This window comes from Thermobia domestica, chromosome 1 (genome assembly GCF_964235325.1).
Source record: "Thermobia domestica chromosome 1, izTheDome1.hap1.1, whole genome shotgun sequence".
Classification (NCBI taxonomy): domain Eukaryota; kingdom Metazoa; phylum Arthropoda; class Insecta; order Zygentoma; family Lepismatidae; genus Thermobia; species Thermobia domestica.
In genome coordinates this window covers 256480609-256504936 of record NC_137454.1, presented here as the reverse complement: position 1 = coordinate 256504936, position 24328 = coordinate 256480609, and the positions used below count along the sequence as shown (strand labels likewise).

Below are 24328 nucleotides of genomic sequence, written 5' to 3'. Positions count from 1 at the left end.
CAAAATCTTTCTTTCTTCCGTAACCACTTCACAAAACGCAGAACAATCAAATTATGTTTATAAAAAAAGCGAACACACAATATAAAGGAAAGTGCACATAAAATATCTCTATATAGGCCTATAGATAAGCATTATTACGTGTCATATAGGTCTACTTCTTGAACAAGAATTGCATACCCCTTGGTTCTTTCCCAAAAGTATCCAACACGTCTGATATGAATTGTGTTTTATTTTTTTTATAAGTTCCCGATGAAGACTTATCATACACAATCCTGTCAATCTTTCTTCAGAGATAGTTAATCTTAACCACGTTTGCACACGGTTAGGTGCTAAAACTTCTCTCAACACTACATGTTGTAACGGGGAGGCTAACCATTACTTGTATTCCTTGCTTTATTGCCGGATAAAATGTGGCGTGATCCATCAAATCAAAAAGAGAGAGTTTCTCTAAACTATCTGCATCTAGATTTCTGTGTTTTCATAAATCGTACCAGCATTCAGCTTGAGGAAGGAAATTGTCAAATTCATAAATTTCATTTATTTCATCCATCATCTTCATGAATTTTAGTTTAGAGGTGTTTTTTATTTCACGGGGATGCTGTGTGAAGAGTGAAAAGCCTGGACTATGTTCTTCCGAAAATCTATTATTTAGAACAAACCCGGCTGAAAATGACTTACAAGTTCGTGGCGCCATCCATCGGTACTGCTGCAATTCAATATGGTGTTGGCCCAGCCTTACCCTTGAGGATAGCTTCCATTCTCGCAGGCATGCTTTCAATCAGGTGCTGGAAGGTTTCTTGGGGAATTGCAGCTCATTATTCACGGAGTGCTGAACTGAGGAGAGGTATCGATGTAGGTCGGTGAGGCCTGGCACGAAGTCGGCGTTCCAAAACATCCCAAAGATGTTCTATAGGATTCAAGTCAGGACTCTGTCCAGGCCAGTCCATTACAGGGATGTTATTTTCGTGTAACCACTCCACCACAAGCGGTGCAGTATGAACAGGTACTCGATCGTGTTGAAAGATGCAATCGCCATCCCCAATTGCTCTTCAACAGTGGGAAGCAAGAAGGTGCTTAAAACATCAATGTAGGCCTGTGGTGTGAGAGTGCCACGCAAAACAACAAGTGGTACAAGCTCCCTCCAAGAGAAACACGCCCACAGCATAACACCACCACCTCCGAATTTTACTGTTGGCACTATACACGCTAACAGATGACGTTCACCGGGCATTCGCCATGCCACATCGGATCGCCACATTGTGTACCGTGATTCGTCACTTCACACAACGTTTTTCCACTGTTCAATTGTCCACTGTTTATGCTCCTTACACCCAGCAAGGCGTCGTTTGGCATTTACCCACGTGAGTGTGGTTTATGAGCAGACGCTCTACCATGAAATCCAAGTTTTCTCACCTCATGCCTAATTGTCATAGTACTTGGAGTGGATCCTGATGCAGTTTGGAATTTCTATGTGATAGTCTGGATAGATGTTTGCCTATTACACTTTACGACCCTCTTCAACTGTCGGGGATCTCTGTGAGTCAACAGATGAGGTCGACCTGTACGGTTTTGTGCTGTACGTGTCTCTTCACGTTTCCACTTCACTATCACATCAGACACAATGGACCTAGGGATGTTTAGGAGTGTGGAAATCTAGCGTACAGATTTCTGACACAAGTGACACCCAATCACGTGACCACGTTCGAAATCCGTGAGCTCCACGGAGCGCTCGATTCTGCTTTCTCACACTGCATAATGACTACTGAGGTCGCTGATAATGAGTACCTGGCAGCAGGTGGCAGCACAATGTACCTAATATGAAAAACGTATGTTTTGGGGGGTGTCCGGATACTTTTGATCACATAGTATATATATGTTGCCGGACAATTTTTATTAAAAATGCTCGATTTAAGTATAATTCAGGGTATTTCAAAAGGGGTTTCAAGGCTTCGTAGTACTTATTACATTTAACATGCAATTATAAATAATACATCAAATGGAAGAGCAACTCAAATAGTTTTTGTTACAAGTGTTCAATATGAGCACCATTCGTCACACGGCACACATCAAATCAATAGGCGAGAAAGGCCCATAAACTTTCCGCCGGGATATGGCACAGAACCATTCAATGTAGGAGAGTTTCGTCGGAACTGTACCGTCTTATGGGGACTTGTTGACTCCAGATGCGAATATTATGAGTGTTCACATCGCCACTTAAGTGAAATGTTGATTCATGACTGAAGACGACACGATCCAGAAAAATCTTGATCGTCATGCAGCAACATTTCATTTGCAAAGTTGGCACGTAAACAGTAGTCTGCAGACTTTAGAGCTTGTAGCAACTGCAAACGATAAGGATGTAGTTGTATGCGTCTCCTTAAAATTCTCCACACAAAGGTTGCACTGTAACTACAGATTCGGTCTTTGAAAAATGTAAAACACAAAAAACTTTCTGCTCACTAGTCGCCATCTTTACTGCTAGCGCTTTCTAACGGCAGAAGAGGAAACATTGTATGTGCATGCGTGCGTACAAAACTGTTTGAGTTGCTTTTTCGTTTGATGTATTATTTATAATTGTAAGTTAATTGTAATAAATACAACAAAGCCTTAAAACACCGATATTGATTTTGAAACACCCTTACGTTAAACATTTTCTTTGAGGCTTCTCAATTATTTCTTCTGCATGAAGATAAAATCAGTAAAGAATAAAATTGTGACCCCACCCACCCCTTAACTTTTATTAGAGTTTCAGGATAAGTTTTGTAAAACTCAAATTAGTTTTGATATAATATTCTGTATATTTTCTTTGACTCGTTTCCGAATTCCTCAGTGCTTGGGATTAAAATTAGTCAAGAAGAGCAATGAATTTAGTCCCCAAATTTTGGATGCACTATTTCTTTCCCTCTCATCAAATGTTTCATAAAAGTGTTAGATTTTCATGCAATATTGCTGATACTTTTCAGGCTTCACAATCGCTCCCAGTACCGTATTTAATCGCTCGCGAACGAGAAAATAAACTTATCTCCCTCCTCCTGGTTTAAAACAAAAGTGTTCTATGCAGTGACTTCAATAAAAATTATTCGATTTTGACACAATCTGGTATATGCGATTATTTAACATACAATTATAAATAATATTCAATGACTAGAGCTGTAGCCAGTCAAATATAAGGATTCATTTAACTCCCGCCCCCATTACATATATTTTTAAGATTATTCCCTCGTTATTACGTTGCATTGTAATTTTACCCGATTGCATGGTTCATTATAATTTTATCACAAAATCATACCATAAGTTATTTCTGGTTAAGCCTTTGCAGGGGCGGATCCAGGACGGACTTCTGAGGGGGAGAGGGGTTGTAATACTGCTACTTAGAACTACTTTTAAGAGCTCCAAACTCTGGGATGGGTTTTATTTATATATAAAATAAAAATGCTTCCTCTTCTGGGGGCCCCCTGGATCCGCCCCTGAGCCTTTGTAGCGATTAGGTATTAACTTAAACTATATTTTACTTGAAATAATAACGCAAGGTTACGCTAGGTCAAGTGCATAGTAATTTTCTATTCTGCTTTAATAAAATTATAGCCTTTCTACCAAATCTACAATTTACCTAGAATAAAAGCTGTCTTTGTTCACTGAATTTACTGTGCTTCATAATTAAGACACTATTAAAGGGGAAAACATTTAGTCACGATTATAAAATTTGAGACAAAAACAATAGTCATAGTAAGTGGTATTTGCAAAGCAGTAATTTGTAATTCTAAGCTTTATATTAACCACGATGTTTTTATTTGTACTGACTTTTTATCTAAATAAATAAAGAAAATGAAAGCCTAATTGGAAGGTAGTGAATCGATTGTGCAACGCGAGTTTGTTACCTTGACCTGGTGCGCTGGTGATAAACCGAATAAATAGTCCAACTTGCTTTGACGTCATTTTGTATTCCAATCATCTCCGTGTTCTTTTTCACCCACAGGTGGCTTGTGTCTCAGGGCAAGGTGGACGACGCTATTGAAATTATGAAGAAATTTGAAAAAATAAATGGAAAGAAAGTGGATCCCAAAGTATACATTGAGTACTCGGTAAGTTGAAATATTCGCATGATAACAGAAAAATAATGAGCAGAAACAGAAAGAGAAAAATTAATTAAATAAATAAATATAAAAAAAGTAAACTCGTAGTCATAAAATATTTTTAATGTAGGTCAGTAAATTTCTAAAGGAAGAAACGTACTCTTTCGCACTTTTTCTGCACTTATTTACTTGTTCTTCAAGGTTATATTTGTGTACCTTTCATATTAATTTTGCAAACATTGAAAGGAAATGTTGCTTCTATTGCCTTCGCATTTTCCTTCTTTCTAATGAAGCTGTCAGCACAAATATTTGTTTCCAGTGTTCAGTTAATTAGTAACCGTATATAGTCTCAGTCAGATAATTGTAATTGTAATAAAGCTAATTTAAATCTAAAATGTAAGTGACTAGGTTAATTCCTAGTAATCTACTAGACAAAAATCTATGTAGACGAAATAGCCTTCAAAATAGATTAGTCGTTTTAATATGGCTTAAAATGAAATCTTTCCGTTTAACGTTCTACGATTATGCGCTTTACGCTAAGGAAGACAATGATTAAAGCAAATGAATGATGTTGGAAGAATGAGAAAGTGGGAGGATACGGGAGTACCCCGAGAAAACCCACGGACACGATGTTGTCCACCACAAACTAACTTCGCCAGGAATCGAACCAGGCACCAGAGGTAAGCGCTCTACCACCAAGTCACCGTGCCCCCTTAAATTATACCATGAAGTCTCACGCAATAATATATAGTTTCAGATAGACGTTGGAGAATTGGAAGAATTAGAAAGAGAATGATGATGGTCTTCATTTAAAGTTATTATTCCGGCTTTCAAGTCGTACAATTAAAGCTATCCAGAGTAAATCTCAATCACGATAGCTTATGTTAAGCATTCAAAAGCCAGAATTTCCTGTTACAATATTCGCGTGCAAATCATTATTACAACATTGTTTCATTACTTGAGTTCTATACTAAAGGAGAGAAAATTTAAAATAAATTTGTTTTCCTCTAAACAGCCAAAACAGATTTCAGATATAAAAACCGATAATTCTGAACGCAAAACTAAATATGCCAATAGGTCAAATCGTAAGTTAAATTTTGTATTCCTATTAGTGTTAAACAAGAAACAGTAAGAATGAAGATCAAAATAGTTTATCTCGCATTCTTTATGGAGAGAACACGTAAATCACGCGTCTCACTTAGATAATTTTGTAGATGTAACCATCAATGGCCGCATCTGACACACTTGAATAGGAATTTTCTCTATGGCCGCAAATTACATTACACCTATACAAGCAAAGGAATTGAATGTTTTAATTTTTGACCATCCACTCAAACCGGTTGCAATTTCTCTGAATGACATTAAATTCTATTTTACATTCATTAAGTTACTGGGCGTGTTTCGGGGGCAATTGTTTGGCATACAGGAGAAGCAGTACTACCCAACTACTGAACCAGCGTTTTTTTTTTTTTTTTTTTTTTGCTTGGTTGTAGGGTAAGATTCCCCACCAAGTCACGTTTTCATTAGCACATCTTTGTACTGTTAATTAAAATATGTATCGCTTCACTGGCGTCTCTGGCATGTAAAATTTGGGTAGGTTGGCATCAAAGAAAATGATTTAAATGGTATTACCTAGCCCAACTTATTTATTATCTTCGATTCCATTTGTTACCTTTCTGCTTATCTTCACTGACCCCCTAAGGTATATCAAGAACTCTGTTATAATCGTTTCACAGCCTGAATATTATAATATTCCAAATAAATATAATTATTATTATTATTTATATCTTATTCTGTCGTTCGTAAATAATTAAATTAGAATAAAATATTGAATATTTTGTACTTCAAAATATTGGGGGGAAGCGTCCCCCTCGCACCCCCGCCAGAGACGCCCCAATTGACTCTCTCTCTCTCTAGCCCTCTTGACATTCAAAAGATATATTGTTTGGGATCAGCAACATTGATTTTTGAATATAGCAATACAAAATTTAAACAAATAATACTTAATATAACAATTAGTAAACCAACTTACTTGAGGGGAGGAACACGGTTACTCAGTGGTAGGGCGCTGACCTGTGGTGCGAGGGGATCCTGGTTCGAACCAAGGTCATGTGAGTTTGTGATGGATAATACCGTGTTCGTGGGCTTTCTCGGGGTCATCCCGTTTCCTCCCAAGTCCTTTCAAATCATTTAATTTCACATGCAATCCTTCTTCTTTGGCCTACAGAGCATAATTGTGGGACGTAAAACTGAAAAATTTCATTTTTCCTCAGCTTCCTTGATACTCACGACTGAAGGATGATTGCTGACACCATCTCCTACTGTATAGGCAAGATCAGAACGAAAACAATAACAGATAGCGAGAAGCGGTTTTTTTCTTTCCTTTTCTTTTATTCAAACAATTCAGTATCTCAAGGGAACGTACCATGACTATCTGGACACCATACCAAAACAGGAATTGGTACAAATTTAATATTACTTTCGGTTTCAATACTGATGTTCATAGATTAGAAACAGTAAGAGATATCGAGATATGGGTTTCTGCAATAAATACATTGTCCCAAGAATAGGTTCCGTTTTCTTCATTAACTCTCTATTCAAACTAGAATGGTCCAAATCTACTACTTCCGGTTTCAATATTTATCGCCATAGAACAACAATGGTAGTAGATAGCGGCAAGCGGATTTCTGCAATCGATTCAATGTCCCAAGAGAGCATATTGTCCCAACCTGAAGCACTTTACCAAAATCGGAAGTTCGGTTCCAAAACTGATTTTCATACAGGGAAAATGATAAGAGATATCGAGACGAAGTTTTTAATAATTAATTCAATGTCCCAAGAATAGGTTTCATCTTCTCCTTTAACCCTCTGTTTAAACCTGAACTAGTTCCAATAAACCGTTTCCAGTTTGAACATTTATCGCCATAGAGCAAAAATGATATTAGATAGCGACAAGTGGTTTTATGCAAGCGATTTAGGACCTCAACAGAACATACTGCCACAAGCCAAAACTCTATCAAAACCAAAAGTTGTTGAAATTTACTATTACTTCCGGTTTCATTACTGATTTCCGTAGAACAAAAACGGTAACGGATATCGAGATGGCGTTTTTCGCAATTAATTTAACTTCCCAAGATTCGGTTCTGTCTCATCCCTTCAATCCGGAAGTGGTTCAAATAACGATTTCCGATTTCAACTTTATTGCCATAGAATAAAAACAATAAGGCATAGCGACTAATAGCCTTCTGACATGGATTCAGCGTTCGAGGAACAGGTGCTAGCTTTAATGTGATTAGTCTATTACAGCTAGTAGTTATAGATGTACTACTTCAGGTTTGACTATTGAATTCCCATAGTTGAGAAGCGTACCGTAATTTCACACTGTAAAACAAAACTTACTTGTTCCCTTTTTAGACATGTTAAAGTTCTTTTGCCAAAGCCAGCTATTCTGCGAATGTGGTTAACAGCACAGAAGCAAGGTTCCAAATTTTTTTACATAAAAGAAAAACAAATTCTGTGACAGAAGGTTAACAACATTCCTTCTTGTTGATCGGCTGCCAAACATAAGTATTGTTTAACCTTGATAATTTCCAAATTAATTCCTTCCCCACTCCACTGTTATCTTGTTACTTTCTGGAATATTCTGTCAATAGAAATGAAATGAAATCTTTGTATTTAAGGTCCCACGATATTGCCCTTTAGGCTAAGGGAGGCGATGATTAAGGCAAGTGAATGATGATGGAAGAAGATTTGGTTGAATGAGTATCTGGGGGGAAACAGTAGTACCGCGAAAAAACCCACGGATACAATGTTGTCCACCACAAGCTTACTTGGCCGGATATCGAACCAGAAAACCTCCATACCAGAGACTCTACCAGGAGCCACCGTGCATCCCAATATTCTGTTAATAACAAGTGTTTAAAGTAACGTCGGTACTTCACAATACGAGATCATTACAGTCATCTCCGTAGATAGAAGTAATACTGTGTTTAAGTCAGACGCTATGATTTAAATTTGACAGGATTTTTATATCTGATTTATTTTTTGTAATAATAATTTAAACTTTCTTTTCTTCTTTCTTTCTTTCTTTTTTAAGCTTTGTGCGAGGGTTCTAGCAGATAATACCTACAACAAAGAAGTAAGGCATTACATATTTAAATAAAGCTAGTTTTCAGGTGATGATTGTAACCGTATGCATATATGTTACTAAATTAATGGATTTTTATGTAACAAACGTTTCACCAGCATATTCGCTAGCTTGTTCTGAGTTGCTTTTCAATTGGTTTTAACAAACGCATCTGCATGACTTCCCCATATTAGCCCAATAATACTCGTATATTAGAACGTATAATACTTTGACTGATATTTAAATTCAAGTATCTCACATTATTATCACCATACACTACAAATACCTGTTTTGAGAAATGATATTTTGTGATTCTTTTCATTGTAACTGATAGGAATTGTATTGAAGTATTTGAAAATACTCGATTCTCTTAGTTTAATACCCAAGGTAATTTAAGATAGCTTTTCCTCCAACTTATTCATAAACGTTTGTAGGCGAAACGGTTTGCCTCCGAGATGAGGCGAAAGAGACGGGATAGCGCTTTTCTTCCATCTTGTACTGCCGAAAAATTATTCATAAACATTCGTAGGTTTGCCTACAAGATGAGGCAAAACGGACAGAATAGAGCTTTTCATCCATCTTGTACCGACGGAAAAATTATTCACAAACATTTTTTAGGTTTGCCTACAAGACGAGGCGAAATAGATGGGATAGACCTTTTCCTCCATCTTGTACCGACCAAAAAATTATTCACAAACATTTTGTAGGTTTACCTACAAGATGAGGCGAAATAGATGGGATAGAGCTTTTCCTCCATCTTGTGCTGGCCGAAAAATTATTCATATACCTTTGTAGGTTTCCCTACGAGATGAGACGAATGATGATGGACGGGATAGAGCCCTATCAATAGAAACAAATACGCTTTCACGACACAAAACAAGAACGAGACTACTTTCATGGCACCGTTTCGAGGTGAGAGAGCCTGAACTCTTGTCTCAGAAGCAACCCTATATATACATGTATTAGTTCAAGTGAGAACAAAACAATTTCTGAACCCAAATTTTCGTATCTCTTAAAAGCCAGCAAACAGAATAAATACAGAAATAGCTAATTTTAAAATGGGGTTCTACTTTTGTCCTTCATTTGACTTTACCATGAAAAATCAATGACAAAGACACTATACATATAACATGAGTTTAACCGAAGCTATACTCGGTTCCTAAGTTATACAGAAAATAAAAAAAGAAATTGATAACAATAAAACAAAGAACATTATTAATTATATGTATTTTATTAACTTTAACCCTTTACTTGGCACTGTTGCTCCCAAGCAATATTGCATTCTATTGCGTTATCCGCACGAATTATAACTTCAGTGATCATTTAGTTAGCATTATTGCTTTCATACAATATTCATATAAATGATTTGCGGGTCCCTTCTTTAGATACTTCTAATCTTCGTCAACAGGGGACAGTCAAATTTATTGTTGTAGAAACTTTATCTCGTGTTCCGCGAAAGTTTATTATTATTATTATTATTATTATTATTATTATTATTATTATTATTATTATTATTATTATTATTATTTGTGGTTTCTTGCTCTGTAGGAAAAGATTTCAACGAAACTGTTGCTAGTTACTGAGAGTATTCTTATGATATTTGACCATAATATGGCAATGCTGCTCAGTAGCTATTTTAATGGTAACGCTTTCAATGCTTGCCAATTACAGGCTACAGGGTTAAATTTATCTAGTTAAATCTGTATTTCGGGGCCACGGTAACTCACCGGTAGAGCGTTCACCTTTGGTGTGTGGGATCTCTGATTCTATTCCCATCCGCACCAAGTAGACTTTGCGGTGGAGAAACACCGTGTGCGCGGATTTTCTGGGTGCTGCCCCGTTTCTTTTCACTTTCTTCATTCCACCATGTCATCCTTTTCTCATCATAGTCGTCTCTTTTACCCTACATGGAATAACAGTAGGAACTAAAACTGAAAGATTTGATTTCATTTTTAAATCTGTATTTCGCGGTGGCCAAGGAATGGAATATGCTGTGCTCCCTTTCGCCTAAACAGCTTGATTTGTATTTCTTTGTGATGTTTCTGCTATCTACTAACGAATGTGTGTACTAAAATTTACGTTTGTTGTTTCAAGATGCTGGTGAGACATTATTGTATTCTGGAACAAAAATAATACAAGTTTTTAAAACCGGGACAGTTTCTACAACTTTTATTGTACGAAAATAGAATCTGCATTGTGCAATAACTGCTAACAATGACAAATTTTGTAAGCCATTACTAAATAAATTTCTCAGAAGTTCTAAATATCTTACCCGAAAATTGGTTCGTTCCCTTCTATTCAACGCTTTGATCATTGTACAAACCTACTGTAAAATACAAGGGTAGTATTGAAAGTAACAAGCAAAAAAATCAGATTATATCAATATACAGAACGCAAACAATGTAAATAATCGAAATTTGCCAACTTCACTGAACATGTTGAAGTACTGATGTAATTAGCTTGAATCGCTTGATCACGGGCAGTTGTTTCTGCTGCTGAAATTTACAATAGAATATGGGTGCTCATACATGGATTCTTACAGCATTAGAAGACGGGTAAGGCATCTAAAGGTGGGAACACGAATATCGAAAATCAGGCTCGAAGGATCACACGAGTTGCCTTCACCAAATGCAACATGTAAACCGTTGATTTCATCAAAAAGATAGACGAGACACTGTATATACAATTATAGCAACACTTGCTATAGGATAAAGTGCAGTGCACGAAATGATCGCAGGGTTGGGCTATCGAAGTATCTGTTGCCGCTGGGTACGATGTTGATTGACGACTGAACAGACTGTGATCGATGATGAAAGTTGGTTTCATAGTTAAGACCCGAAAAAAAAAAAAAGTGTCAGAGTATGGAATGGCACCATTCCACGTCACCAACAATAAAAGAAAGAAAAGGCAATGTTATGTGTTGGCAAAGTTATGGGCGCCGTCTTCTGGCATGCAGAGCAGAGCATTCTGGTTGAATTTCTTGGATGTAGGAAATAATCAGTTCTCTAAGTTTTGTGCAAACATTTCACAAAAGCCTACTGCAGTGCTGGATAAACGCCCTGGAAAGAAAATCACCAGCCAACACGATAATACAAGCCTGAACGCTGTCCAGTTCCCCAGGAAGAAAAGTAGGAAAATGGGATTGAAAATTCTGCCTCTCTCTACTAATTGACATTACACCCTCCGATTATTATCTGTTTGGTTTTGTGAAAGAGTTGGAGATCAACGCTACCAGATGACGGAGGACACAAAAAAACAGTACATGAGTATCTGGGAGCAGCTGGAACGGAGTTCTCTTTGATTCAACCTTTCTGAAAGGTAGTAGAGTATGTGCAGAGAAATAGAGAAAAAAGTAAAGTCTGTAGATTAATGTATAGTATATTTTACTTAAATACCTAGTAAAACCAAAACCAAAATTTGTTGCTGATTGCTTTAATACTTTCGTAATTTGTTTCTCGTGAAATTATCAGTTTCCAACATTCAATTTACAAAGTACTTTTTTGTTATTTAGTTTGCTTCTAATTAACTTAAAATTCAACTCTTTAGGCATACCTGTAGATCAAGTTTTCCTTAATGAATGCGGGAGTTGCAGAAATAGTAGTAACGTCGCTGGACGTCTTGTGAAGGACACTTACCCTTTATGTGCTGTACATTCTGTTGTCAAAACATATTCTAAGTAACTCTATAAGTTGATACCTAAATGCATTTATTGTGAACATTATTTATTTTCATTTTGCAGGACAGCTGTCGCCAGGTACAGAAAGAAATAGAAAATGAAGTTACATATTCAGTTCTTGATCTCTTCCGAACTCCTCACCTACGAAGAATCACTTTTCTACTCATAGTCATTTGGTAAGTATCTGTATATTATTATTATTATTATTATTATTTGGCATTCTTAGTTTCTTAGTTGTAATTAAAAATACAACTACTTTGTAATAATTGATTTATGTTCACCATACGTTTGCAAAGGAAACAAAATATTTGAGAATTCTGTATTTATACTTGCAAGGTTAATTGGAAAATAAGATCATAGAGAATGGATGCCGGGACTATTTACATACAGGGTGAAAATAAATATTGATACAACTAGGGGAGAAATGAGTGGAAAGATCATGCATACGGAGTCTGTCCTCTACAATCACCACATGGCTTGGAATATAACTCGCGAAACTACCTACATATGGTAAACACAGTAATACTTCGTTATCACCAGTAGCGTTACAAAGAATTCAGTTTTGAGAAGGGAATTATGCTTATTTAAGAGGAAGAGAAAATTGTATTAATTTACCTCATTCATCTATTTTATTCTGTAAATCAAATGAAAGTTATATACTCCATCAATTCCTTAACACTTTCAATTTTTGAATACAAAGTTTTCCCATTTTAGTATTCACTTTCCTTGCTGCTTATTGTAGAGAATATGGCAAGATACTATATGGGACTTATTCTCAGTATAAAAAGATCTCTCTCTGGTGATGTCATTGGATATAATTGTCATCCTACCTAATTTAAGTATATTGTGAATCTCATATAAACTACAATTTAACCTGAAAGATGGCTTTTTGAAGATTTCACTAACAGTTATGAACGTGTAAGGCCGTTAGAAATTTAGTTCTTGACAGAGTACACTCATACGTCGATATTTACTGATTTATATAATTAAATAATTATACAACATAAAATACCATGCTTCCTTTTACCTTCCTTTTTCCAGCTACCTTTTTATCAATTAGATGTAAAGTTCTTCTGTGTAGGAACAAATTTAAGAGACTTTGAAGACAGACAATTCTACATAGGTATATGCAATCAGAGTATTTCAGAAGAAATCAAATCATTTTTGGGTCTACCCTTAATCCTAATATGTTGGTGGTTGTAGGTGGATTTGAAGTTTAACCTCACTTTCCAGCACAGACGGTATTGATGCACGAATCTATTGCTCAACATGGATTTCAAACCACATGAACAAACGAACGGGTCTTCCACGCCGAAAATGCGTACGGTAACCATATACGAGGAAACTCCATAATGGTAAAGATAGGATTCACATGCTAAGAAATATTTTATACGGGGAGTGAAATTCATGGATTTTTTTTTTAATTTCGTCTATAGTAAATAGTAAATTTCGTCTATAGTAAAAAAATATTTCTAATGGTCATTTGTTACTGAAGATTTGCATACTATATTAAAAATAGGAATTTTGCACATAAACTTACATTTTTGTACACGCTTTAATTGATTTATTTTTTAATGTTGAATTAAATTATGTACCTTAATAAATTACTATCAAGTCCTGTAAGTTAGGAAGCTCATTCCATCTTATGCGATTATATATATTTTTTAAAAAATGCGAAAAACCTAGAGAAATTGCTTGATACTATATCTCAGGCATCAGACTCAAATATTTCGAAACAATCTTCAATATTCTTTCGCAATATTTGTAGGGACTGAGCTAACGAAGAAAATTGATGGTTAATTAATTTATTATCGTTTATGTACGTGCCTTCGACGCAGAGGATCTGGATTTGATTTCTGATGGGAGCTCATGTACCTCGGATCCCACGTTAAGCTCTAAGGCCATGCCTCTTATAGCCTTATTACGGTGCTGAAAGGAACGTTAAACTCCGAACTAATGAATTTAAATAAAGATACTATCATGGGCTGTAAGTCAAAATTTAATTTATTTCATTTTATAAATTGCTGTTGAAGCTCAGAGAAAACATTATTCGGGCTATGCAAATAAATTAATTGTTTATTGTGACTCAGTTTTTCAGTTTAAGACATTTTTTTCACTTAATACAATATTTTTGACATTTTCTCAGTGCGCTCTATACTTTACAGATGACGAAAGGAAATAAATTGTGATGACAAAAAATAAAAGTGGTTTTGCGTATATATTAGGAGATTTTTGAACTGTTGCTATCCTATCGCTGTGGACTATTTGACTACCTGTCGCAGGCTTTTTATATTAAATAATGCATCATAACGTATTATCAGAAAAGTTTTAAGGTGTTTTCTATAAAAGATTAGTTTATAAACTATAAATACCAGGATATATATTGTTCCTCATTTGCAATGCATCTTTCTTTATTATACCTAGGTCTACATGTATCGGATGAGCACAAAGCCGCTTTCTCCAATATGTGACGATATAAAATAAAAGAAATTAGATGACTTGACAATACACTTATAAATACTGCTCAAATTGTTTCCCACCATGTTCAACGCACAAGGTACATTATTTAAACACTGATTTGCAAATATCATGACACAATCGAGATTTGACATCCAAACTCTCGAGTGATTGTTCGATTAGCTGTTTCTAGTTATCCCAATCTTGCGGTTGCTCGGAAAATTCCTATTCTTTGACAGTTTATGACATAGAGAAGCCACATGGTGTGAGATCACATGAACAAGATGGCCAATCTATCGTACCACAACGTCCAATCCATTCATCGAAATGTTGATCCAAGAAGTTCCACACAACAACACCAAAGTGAGGAAATGCTTCACAGGGCCGGCCTTAAGCTGATTGGACCGATTGCTCCAAATCGGGCCCCGCGCCTAAGGAGGCCCCGCGCTAGTGCCGTCTACTCTACTGTCCAGTCTAATCTAATGTACTCTCCACTGCCGTTTTAAGATTATATTAGGCCCCAGAGCAAACAAGTGTCTTGTGGTCCCAATGACTAAATTTTGCTCCTAACACATGTAGCCATAATGCTCGCGGGGCCCCCAACCAAATGGCTATGATACCGTTAAGATGGTTCTGTTACTCTCGCTTATCAAGTACACAGCAACATATTGCAATACAGGTACGGTACATCCATGGACTCCATAAAGGAGGGTATGGCCTCTTCCTAACAACAAAATGAATAGTTTGTATTAAGTTTCCGGGTATAAGTACATATTTTCTGAATTTAATGCTGCAGTAGCTTATTTTTATACGTTTCAACTTCTGCTGTAAAAATAGATATGTCCAGTGAGTATTCTGCACACCTGCAACACCCCTAATACTCCTCAAATTTCCTTATACACACACTTTGGCATAAAAATATTGTTTTCTTTGAGTTTGTGTAAAGATGTATATCATTATTCTGGGTGCACACCTTCTTTTGTTTTGAACACCCCACTAAGTAAAAATTCGTGGTGTTCTCACTGATTATGTCATGTGATACTAACGTGAATACAGAGATGATATCAAATAAATCAGACTCACAAGGGAAGGTCACAAACTGGCTCCGCTGAGATCTAAAAAAGACAATTTTGTCTTCATTTGATATGTTATAACGAGACGAATCCAAAAGTTATACGTGCCACCGGTCGGGATATCGTGAGTTAGAACATATTTTGTAATGTAAAAGCTATTAGCTAGCAGAATAATTTGAACCGGGTCATTTGTTCGGAAACGGTTGACTAGATGAAAAACTCGGTGAACAAGTATCCTATCATTTTCAAGGGCACACTTTTTGGGATAAAAAAAGTTTGCCCCAGGGTTCACCGCAGGGTCCCAGACGGGGTCCGACTCAAAAGTTTCAAATGACAAGGGGGCTTAAGTAGCACATCATTTCAAAGCGCTGCGAAATGAAAGAGGACGGCGTAAGTCTCAGCTCTAAGACAATCCTATGCAAAATGATATCGTGTCAAAATGTAAACAAAAACTTGACTGAAAAGTCCATGGCCACCCCTATGAATTGGAAACGGTGAGACAAATGTCAAACCAGAAAAGCACTTGTGGCATTATTTTCAAAGTACAACGATTTAAAGTAAAAACATCTTGTCCCAGGGGCCACGCACGATCCCAGGTGGGGTCCAACTCAAAAGTTTCGAAGGCAAGGGGATATAATAACGCATCGTTTGAAAGCTGTTGTGAACTGAAAGAAGATGAGTTCACAATGACGGACTAATTTATATACATATGATGAAAACAGGATAGAAAATGAAAGTGAGAATAACAAAGAAATAAGAAATAATCGAAATGGTAAATAAATAATAATAATAATAAAAGAATAGTAGTCTCCGTTCTATGATGCTTCCAATAGTCTGCTGCAGCGGTTAGGGTTGCCGCCTGGTGGCAACAAATTATGTGTACTTCGGCCGGGTCACCCGTAGATCTCTCTATTTCAACGGGTTGAATGAATGAAGATGCAACATAATTGTCAGCTGTGATTGTCAGATGCAACATAATTGTCAGCATTTATATACAAACTCATTTTTCACGATGTCAGCCATACTGGATTACAGATGATAAGTCTTTGACTTTTTGTGGATATCTACTATTGACAATAAACCCAAATACCACATTTCGCTTCTCCAGCTCCAGTGGTTTGAGCTGGACATGCATGTGATACATAGTGGCATTTTGAACTCAAGATGTCGCGTTTTTGAACATTTTGTATGTTTTCATCACCTACGCTTACTGATCAACATTCATGCCAAATTTGGTTTTCCTAGCTTCAACAGTTTGGAGTGCCTATACTTTCGACATAGGTTTTAAGTGGCCATCTTGGATTCAAGGTGGCCATAGAATTTTCAATTAATTTTGTGTTTACTTTTTGATCCTCTGTCATTTTGCACAGTTATCGTTGAGAATCGAGACTTGTTCCATCTTCTTTCATTTGACAACAGCTTTCAAACGATGTGCTACTATACCCCCTTGCCATTTGATAACTTTGAGCTGGATCTCACCTGGACCCCTGCGGGGGCCCAGGTACATAACTTTTTTTTTTTTTTTTTTTTTACTTTAAATCATGTGCTTTGAAAATAATGGGCCACACGTGGTTTCCTGGTTTCACATTTGTCGCACTGTTTCCAATTTATAGGGATGGCCATGGACTTTTCAATTAATTATCTGTTTACATTTTCACCCGATGCCATTTTGCATAGGATTGTCGTAGAGAGTCGAAACTTGCTCCATCAGAGTCGAAACTTTCATTTCGCAACAGTTTTCAAATGATGTGCTACTTAAGCCCCCTTGCCATTTAAAACTTTTGAGTTAAACCCCGTTTGGGACCCTGCGGTGGACCTTCGGCAAACTTTTTTTTACCCCAAAAAGTATGCCCTTGAAAAACGATAGGATACTTGTTCACCGAGTTTTTCATCTACTCAACCGTTTCCGAAAAAATAACCCGGTTCAAATTATTCCAGGAGCCAGCTAATAACTTTTACACGATATCCCGACCGGTGGCACGTGTAACTTTGGGGTTAGTCTAGTTATAAAATATCAAATTAAAACACAATTGTCTCATTCGCATCTCAGCGGACCAGCTCGTGACCTTTCCATGTCAGTGCGACTCTTTTGCATATCCTTTTTCTTATTATAGCTATATTAAAAATACCAAACCTGAGGACAAACTTTGCCCTCTCCTGCGAAATATCCCGTGGATGTTTTTATTTATTTATTTTTTTTAATTAAGTCAGGAAAACGGAATGTATACTAGTGCGTTGCGTACTGAATATGAAAGTTTGTCTTCTAACTCAACTAATCCAATAGAAAATGCCATCCATCTTCCATCAGTTTCTTAAGGTTTATGTCGTCTCATCGTCATTTCATTTCATCTGCAGTCGATAACGATTTCAAATTGATTATACCTTTCATAAGTAGCTATCTACGATGTTCCCATTAGGATTATCTGACTTCAATTATTTTCAAAAAGCTGTTAAGAAATCTTTGAACCAACGAATTCATATCAATGCGCATTCCATTATGCCTTACAAATATGAACTTATGGAAACATAGACTTCACTATTCTATTTATTGTAAAATTCTAATCTAATTTGATATATTGCATGACCCTCTTCCTATTTAAAAATGTCGAGCGAGATATAAGACTGACTTCAAGATGGGGGTCATAATACGCATGCCCTCAAATAGATGTCTACTTCCTCCCGGTGTCGGCTAATGTGATTTTGTTTTTCATCCCTTTACCCGTTTTACAAATAAAATTAAATTTTCAAAATTGAAACACAGTATTATGATTTATTCTGAACAATCAGGTTTTTGGCCACTGCGGCCGTTTTATGGACGGAAGCGGTTTAAATTTTGCTTACACTCGTTTTTTGATATTGCATGCTTCTTTGCCAAGTTTGGTCAAGAAACTAGATTTCGATATAGATAAGTTTATTTGAAAGAGAAGAAAACTATGAAATACTGGTAGAGAACCTTCTTGAAAAATTGGGAGGCATAAGGGTGAAATATGTATTTTAAAATCATTCACTTTCTGCATTTCCAGTCGAGTTACTTCTCTAAAAAATTAGTTGCTATAAGCAATAAACAGGGTGAGCGTTTTCACCAGAACATTTTGCAGATAGACCAGCAGGGACACACACACACACACACACACACACACACACATAGAACATTATATATATATATATATATATATATATATATATATATATATATATATATATATATATATATATATATATATATATATATATATATATATAATGTTCTACAAACCTTTGGTGCAAGTTAGTTGTAAACCTGGGGCCCCGCAAAATATTCCCAATCGGGCCCCGCATCACCTAAGGCCGGCCCTGATGCTTCATTGTGTTGCCACGTGAACTGAATGTTTTCGTAACGAGGGTTATTTTCAAGTTCTGGAATGACAACTTGCTACAACATCTTGAGGTGTGTAACAACAGTAACAATTCTTTGAAAATAAAATGGTCCTATGACACCACCATTCCAAATACTACTTCAAATAGTGGCACCAGGGACATTTAACTCTACTATCACAATTTCATGTGGATTGGTATCACTCCAACAAACATAACTGCGTCTATTTACGCGACCGTTCCTCGTAAATGAGTCATCATCTGCCCAAAAAGCTTCGTTCCGAACTGAACACACCGTTTCGTACAACATTCATGCAACGTATGCAGAAGCTTTGGTCGGTAAGCTTTCATCTTCAAATACATGTTCTTTAAAGAGGTACGTCAGGTGCGTGCCTTCTGGTAGACCTTTTCGGGCTAGATACACAACTATGAGCAACAAGTTCAATGTTTCCTTGATTTCGTACATTTTGTGGTCGTCGGCTTTGTGGTAAATCATATACAGAATCTGTAGCCTCGAATCGTTGGATCAGGTTTCTCATGGCTTAACGTGATGGTGATTTTACAACTGAAAATCTTCTCCTGAAGTCTGTTGTCATCAGTGATGCTATCCCTAATTTTTTAACAACCGGTTCTCTCTCTCTCTCTCTCTCTATATATATATATATATATATATATATATATATATATATATATATATATATATATATATATATATATATACACAAGGCGTATTCCAGAAGTAAGGGCCGTCGACGCATAGTGAAATTGGGGTAGACCGGAACATAATTTCATGCATGCAGCGCCAACGACGGACTATTGACGAAGTTACTGCAGTAGTTGTCTTGAGTCAGTAGGAGTTTGGCAGCCGTGAAAGGGAGATTGCAATGGCCGCGAGAATTGTTTCTCCCGCTAGTCGTGAAATGCGCGGTGTGATACGATTTTTGCTTGCAAAATGAACTTCTGCTGATGATATCTATAGGAAATTGTGCCTAGTGTATGAACCTACTGTAATGAGTGCAAGAAAGGTTCGCAAATGGTGTCGTGAGTTTGAAAATGGTCGCACCAATATGCACGATGAAGACCGGAGTTGCAGGCCTAGTGTTCAGACGGATCAATTTGTGGGGCAAGCGAACCAAAAACTGCGAAGTGATCGACAATTGACGATTAGTGCTCTGGCTCATGACCTTCCCCACCAACCACCATCTACAGGATTGTCACAGAAACGTTTGGATATCACAAGTTGAGTGCAAGGTGGGTGCCGAAAATGCTAATAGACTAGAATAAAGAGCAACGAATGTGCAGTGCCCGACAGTTTTTGGATTGGTATCGAAAACAGGGAGATGATTTGTTTCGAAACATTGTGCCTGGCAACGAGACGTGGATCTCGTACACCAACGGCGAATCCAAAAATAGTCCATGCAGTAGCGCCATTCAGGTTCCTCCAAACCAAAAAAGTTTAAGCAATCGCAGCACTGGAGTCGGAGACTGATGGCTACCGTCTTTTGAAACGACAAGGGCGTCCTGTTGGTTGATTCTTCGAACGTGGGACAACAGTTACAGTTGACGTGTACTGCGACACGCCCACCAAACTGCGACGTGCGATTGAAAATCGACGCCACGGGAAACTGTCGTCCGTAATCATCCTCGTTCACGATAATGCGCGTCCTCATACCGCTGCCGTCGTCAAGAAGATGATTCAAGATTTTCGTTAGGACCTGTTTGACCACCCTCCATACAGTCCCGATCTTGCCCCCAACGATTATTTGCTCTTCTTGCATTTGAAACGGTGGCTTGGTGGACAACGGTTTGAAAACGACGAGGATCTCAAGACTGCTGTTGTCAAATGGTTCCAATCCCAGGAGGCAAACTTCTATTTAGAGAGTTTACGGGAGATGGTGCAGCGTTACGAAAAGTGTTTGGAACCGCGTGGTGATTATGTGGAAAAGTGAAGTAGCTCCTTAGTCACCAATTTCTGGCAATGAATCCCGTTCCGCACGAGCGTCTGTTTTTGATGTCCCACCAGGGAAGGAACATGTTCTGAGGAATGACAGTATGGATCATGACAAGCAATCGTTCGCAATATAAATGAAAAGACCAATATTTCGTACGCATTGCTTCGACGACACGTATCTCCGGAACTGAAGATATCGGAATCATACAAAAACAAATAGGTAGCACATGTAATAGGCATTATATACGTATCACATTCATTGCACTCACAGGTCCCAGTATTCCGGACGAAATTCCGGAATTCGTATTCAAATTTCTGTCTGCCCATTAAATTGACCTAGTTCGAAGATGCTTGCTTCACAACAATGCATGCAAGCGGGAATATAGAGATGTTTTCACAAATTTGTTTGGCTTCTTTCTTTCCCTCTTGGCTAGGTATTGCCTGTGTTGTGTGTGTGTTCTGCGAACTCGAAATGTTTTAACAACCGGTTCTCGCGAACCGGTGCGAACCAGCTGAATAGCAGCACTGGTTGTCATCACATTTGTGCTTTTGTAGTGTTTCTACCAAACATGCAGCACGAAAACATGTTCTTTTGTTAATTTGTGATTCATCTCAATAACTTTTACTTCTCGGTACAACTTTACTTAGTAAAGAACTCTTAAACAAAACCGTACGAAAACTTGGTTATCAATCCAGCCACCCAGTAACAATTCTTGTTAAAAAAAAAAAAAAAAAGCTTCCTAATATCCTGATTCATTCATTCTTTTTTTTTTTTTCTTACCTGAAAGGAAAGCGGCCATAGTTCCTTACTTGTTCCTTACTTGTATCCATAGTTCCTTACTTGTTTTGTGATAGCAACGTTGTGCCCATGCTGTCTGTGAAGTTAATTTACTTCGAAATCATTAGCAACGAGAAAGAGAATGCAAAGCAGTCGGCAGAGGAGCCATTATGTAAAGATATCTGGGTATTTATATACTGAAACTTAGTGATAACTTTGAAAAAAAAAACAGTCAAAATGATCAGTCACCGGATTTGAAGTCTTTTAATCCATGTCGATTCTAATTCGTTTCGTAATCCAGTCCAATAGGAACACGAACACAGAAATATCGATGACGGTTAAAGATGCCCATTCTCAGAGGGATCCGAACTCCCGACGAATTAGCTTAGCAGCCTCAGACCGCTCAACTACACCACACTGGTTAACCATTAGGCAGGCCGCACACTGAGAGAGCAAATGGGTGGAAGTAAGTGTTACGCGTTAATTTTCGCACCATTGAGGTTTGTTGAAAACCAGCTATCATGTATTTATTAGGTTAACTGCACACTGAGCGAACGCATGGTTCAGTGTCACTCGCAACGCAGCGTGCAAGGTTGAGTAATTGCACGTAAGAAAAGATTTACTATGTGATGCCGAAAAAACGCGTAAAATATTAAAAATACGTACAAACTAAACCGTCTACGAATTAAAATTTAAGTTGTTTTTTTTTCACGTTCGGTACTATTTGATTCAACATAGAAACACATACACAAAAGAGCTTCCAAATTTACAGTATGTGAACTCTCCTTTGATTTTGTAATTTTATAAACTGTCATATTGACTCTGTCCTACTTTTAAATGATTTTAATTTCTTTAAAGATTTTCTTTTTACGTCTGCGTAAAATACTGGCTTTCTACGTGACGTAAATTACTTGCAATTTAAGTAAAGAATGTAACGAATAATTACCTTGTAAACCTTGGTCATGTGGCACTTGAAGGCATTGGAGCAGTGTCGCATGCCTACCCTCATTTCTTTGTTGCACGGCAAAATTGTGGGAGCAGTTCGATTAGCGCATGCGCAGACCGAGAAATAAACTGGAAATCGTCTGCTGTTTATGTTTCACTGTGGATTGTGCTGCTGGGGATATGGAGCCACCGCGCACACTGAGGGAGCAAAAAGCTAAACTGCTTCGAACAAAACTTATTTGCAACACTTGCTTCTATCCTTTTGCTCCCTCAGTTTGCGGCCAGCCTTATTCCTTATTCTACGCTTGCTCGTCCTACGTACAATATCTCAAGTAATAGTAGTAATGAGAACAACAACTTTCTATAAATAACGGTTTCTACTCATTTCCGTATTATATTATTGTATTACATTATATTTTGTGTTATAAAATTTTATTTAGCATATTTTGATTTTGAAATTTCAAATAATTCTTAGTTCTGTTAATCGAAAAAGTAAGAGAAAATTCCGATAACATTGAAAAAATATGATGTCAGATATAATCATTATGAGATCTGTCTTAACGCTGAATCTTGGTTTTTTAAGTCTTAGTGTTTACAAGGGAAGTAATAATTACTAAAATATATAATAAATTGTTCTGTTAACTTCTTTCAGGATGATAATTGCATTAGTATATGATGGACACGTGAGAAACGTTGATGGCTTAGGATTCAGCGTATTCATAACATTCTCAATAGCTTGTGCTACGGAATTGCCTGCAGATACTTTACTGGTGATTGTGTTAGATCGGTGGGGTAGACGTTGGTTAGCGTTTGGAACGCTTGTAACCAGTGGACTATTCAGTCTTCTTGCAACAGCTGTCACTTCAGGTAAATAGTAATATTTTGGCTTATATTTCTTTTCCCAAGTGTCTAGCTATAGCGATGGCTTCATTAAACATTCCTTAAATAGCTAAGTTATATCAACAATCTTTAAACAATCATTTAGCTAACTAAATGATCTCATTACGATTATAACTAGTGTGCGAATTGACAGGAGGGTGTATGCCAGGGATTTCCTCTTCTGACAAAAATTTATCCTTCCTGGAGAATATTTTTATCTCTGCAAGGGATAACTCTTGCCACCTCTAGATTTTTTAGATTGGTCATGAATAGGGGGCGGAAGTTCATGACCTTAAAGATATGTAAATAGATATATGACCTATATAATGCCCTAAAATATGGAAAATGTCCTAAAACTTGTGAAAATGAGTATTAAATTTGTAAGTATAACTTTAAAAGAGTACTACAAAGTACTAAATGATAGGCATCGTGTCTGCGATATCAGAAAAAGGTAAGGCAGCTCATTCACTTGAAATACACGTTTGATTTAAATGTAAATAACTAAATAAAATATAAATTTAAACAATTTAATAATTAAGACAAATTCAGCAAATTTTTCAGCATAAAATGCGCTCATTTTCCGTATCTCGACCTATTATGTAGTATAATGTGTTTCCATGTTCTGGGCATTACCACAAACATAAGAAATAATACTTCCACGTAAATCATGTAATTATTATTTAGAATTAACAAATTGCGTATGAAAAATCGGCAAGTGAAAATCAGGGACACGTTCGAGGAAGTGAGACTTCCTAGCAATGGCGTAGGTAAGGCGGGACCCAGAAAGGCCGTCCCCCCCTCCAAAGAGGTCCGACAATGTACTTTGGTACTTTGATGTTTGTATTTTTTTTATATATTTTATGTTTATATATATTTTTTTTGTAATTACTCTATATGTACCTATAACAGCACTTGCCCCCCCCCCAAACACACATCCTGGCTACGCTACTGCTTTCTAGGCATGCTGTCTCTTTCCACCAAAATACAGACGTCGATAAAGTATCAAACTCAAACGT

At 36.9% G+C, this 24328-nt stretch overlaps 1 protein-coding gene across 1 annotated transcript in view; it reads left to right on the top strand.

Moving 5' to 3' along the window:
* LOC145660535 (organic cation transporter protein) overlaps positions 1-24328 on the top strand; it is a 144659-nt gene that overhangs the window by 104025 nt on the left and 16306 nt on the right. Inside the window, exons 5-7 of the mRNA XM_081725726.1 lie at positions 3977-4082; positions 11939-12051; positions 23086-23300. Coding sequence (XP_081581852.1) covers positions 3977-4082; positions 11939-12051; positions 23086-23300 — 434 coding nt within the window. The remainder of the gene's footprint in view (positions 1-3976; positions 4083-11938; positions 12052-23085; positions 23301-24328) is intronic.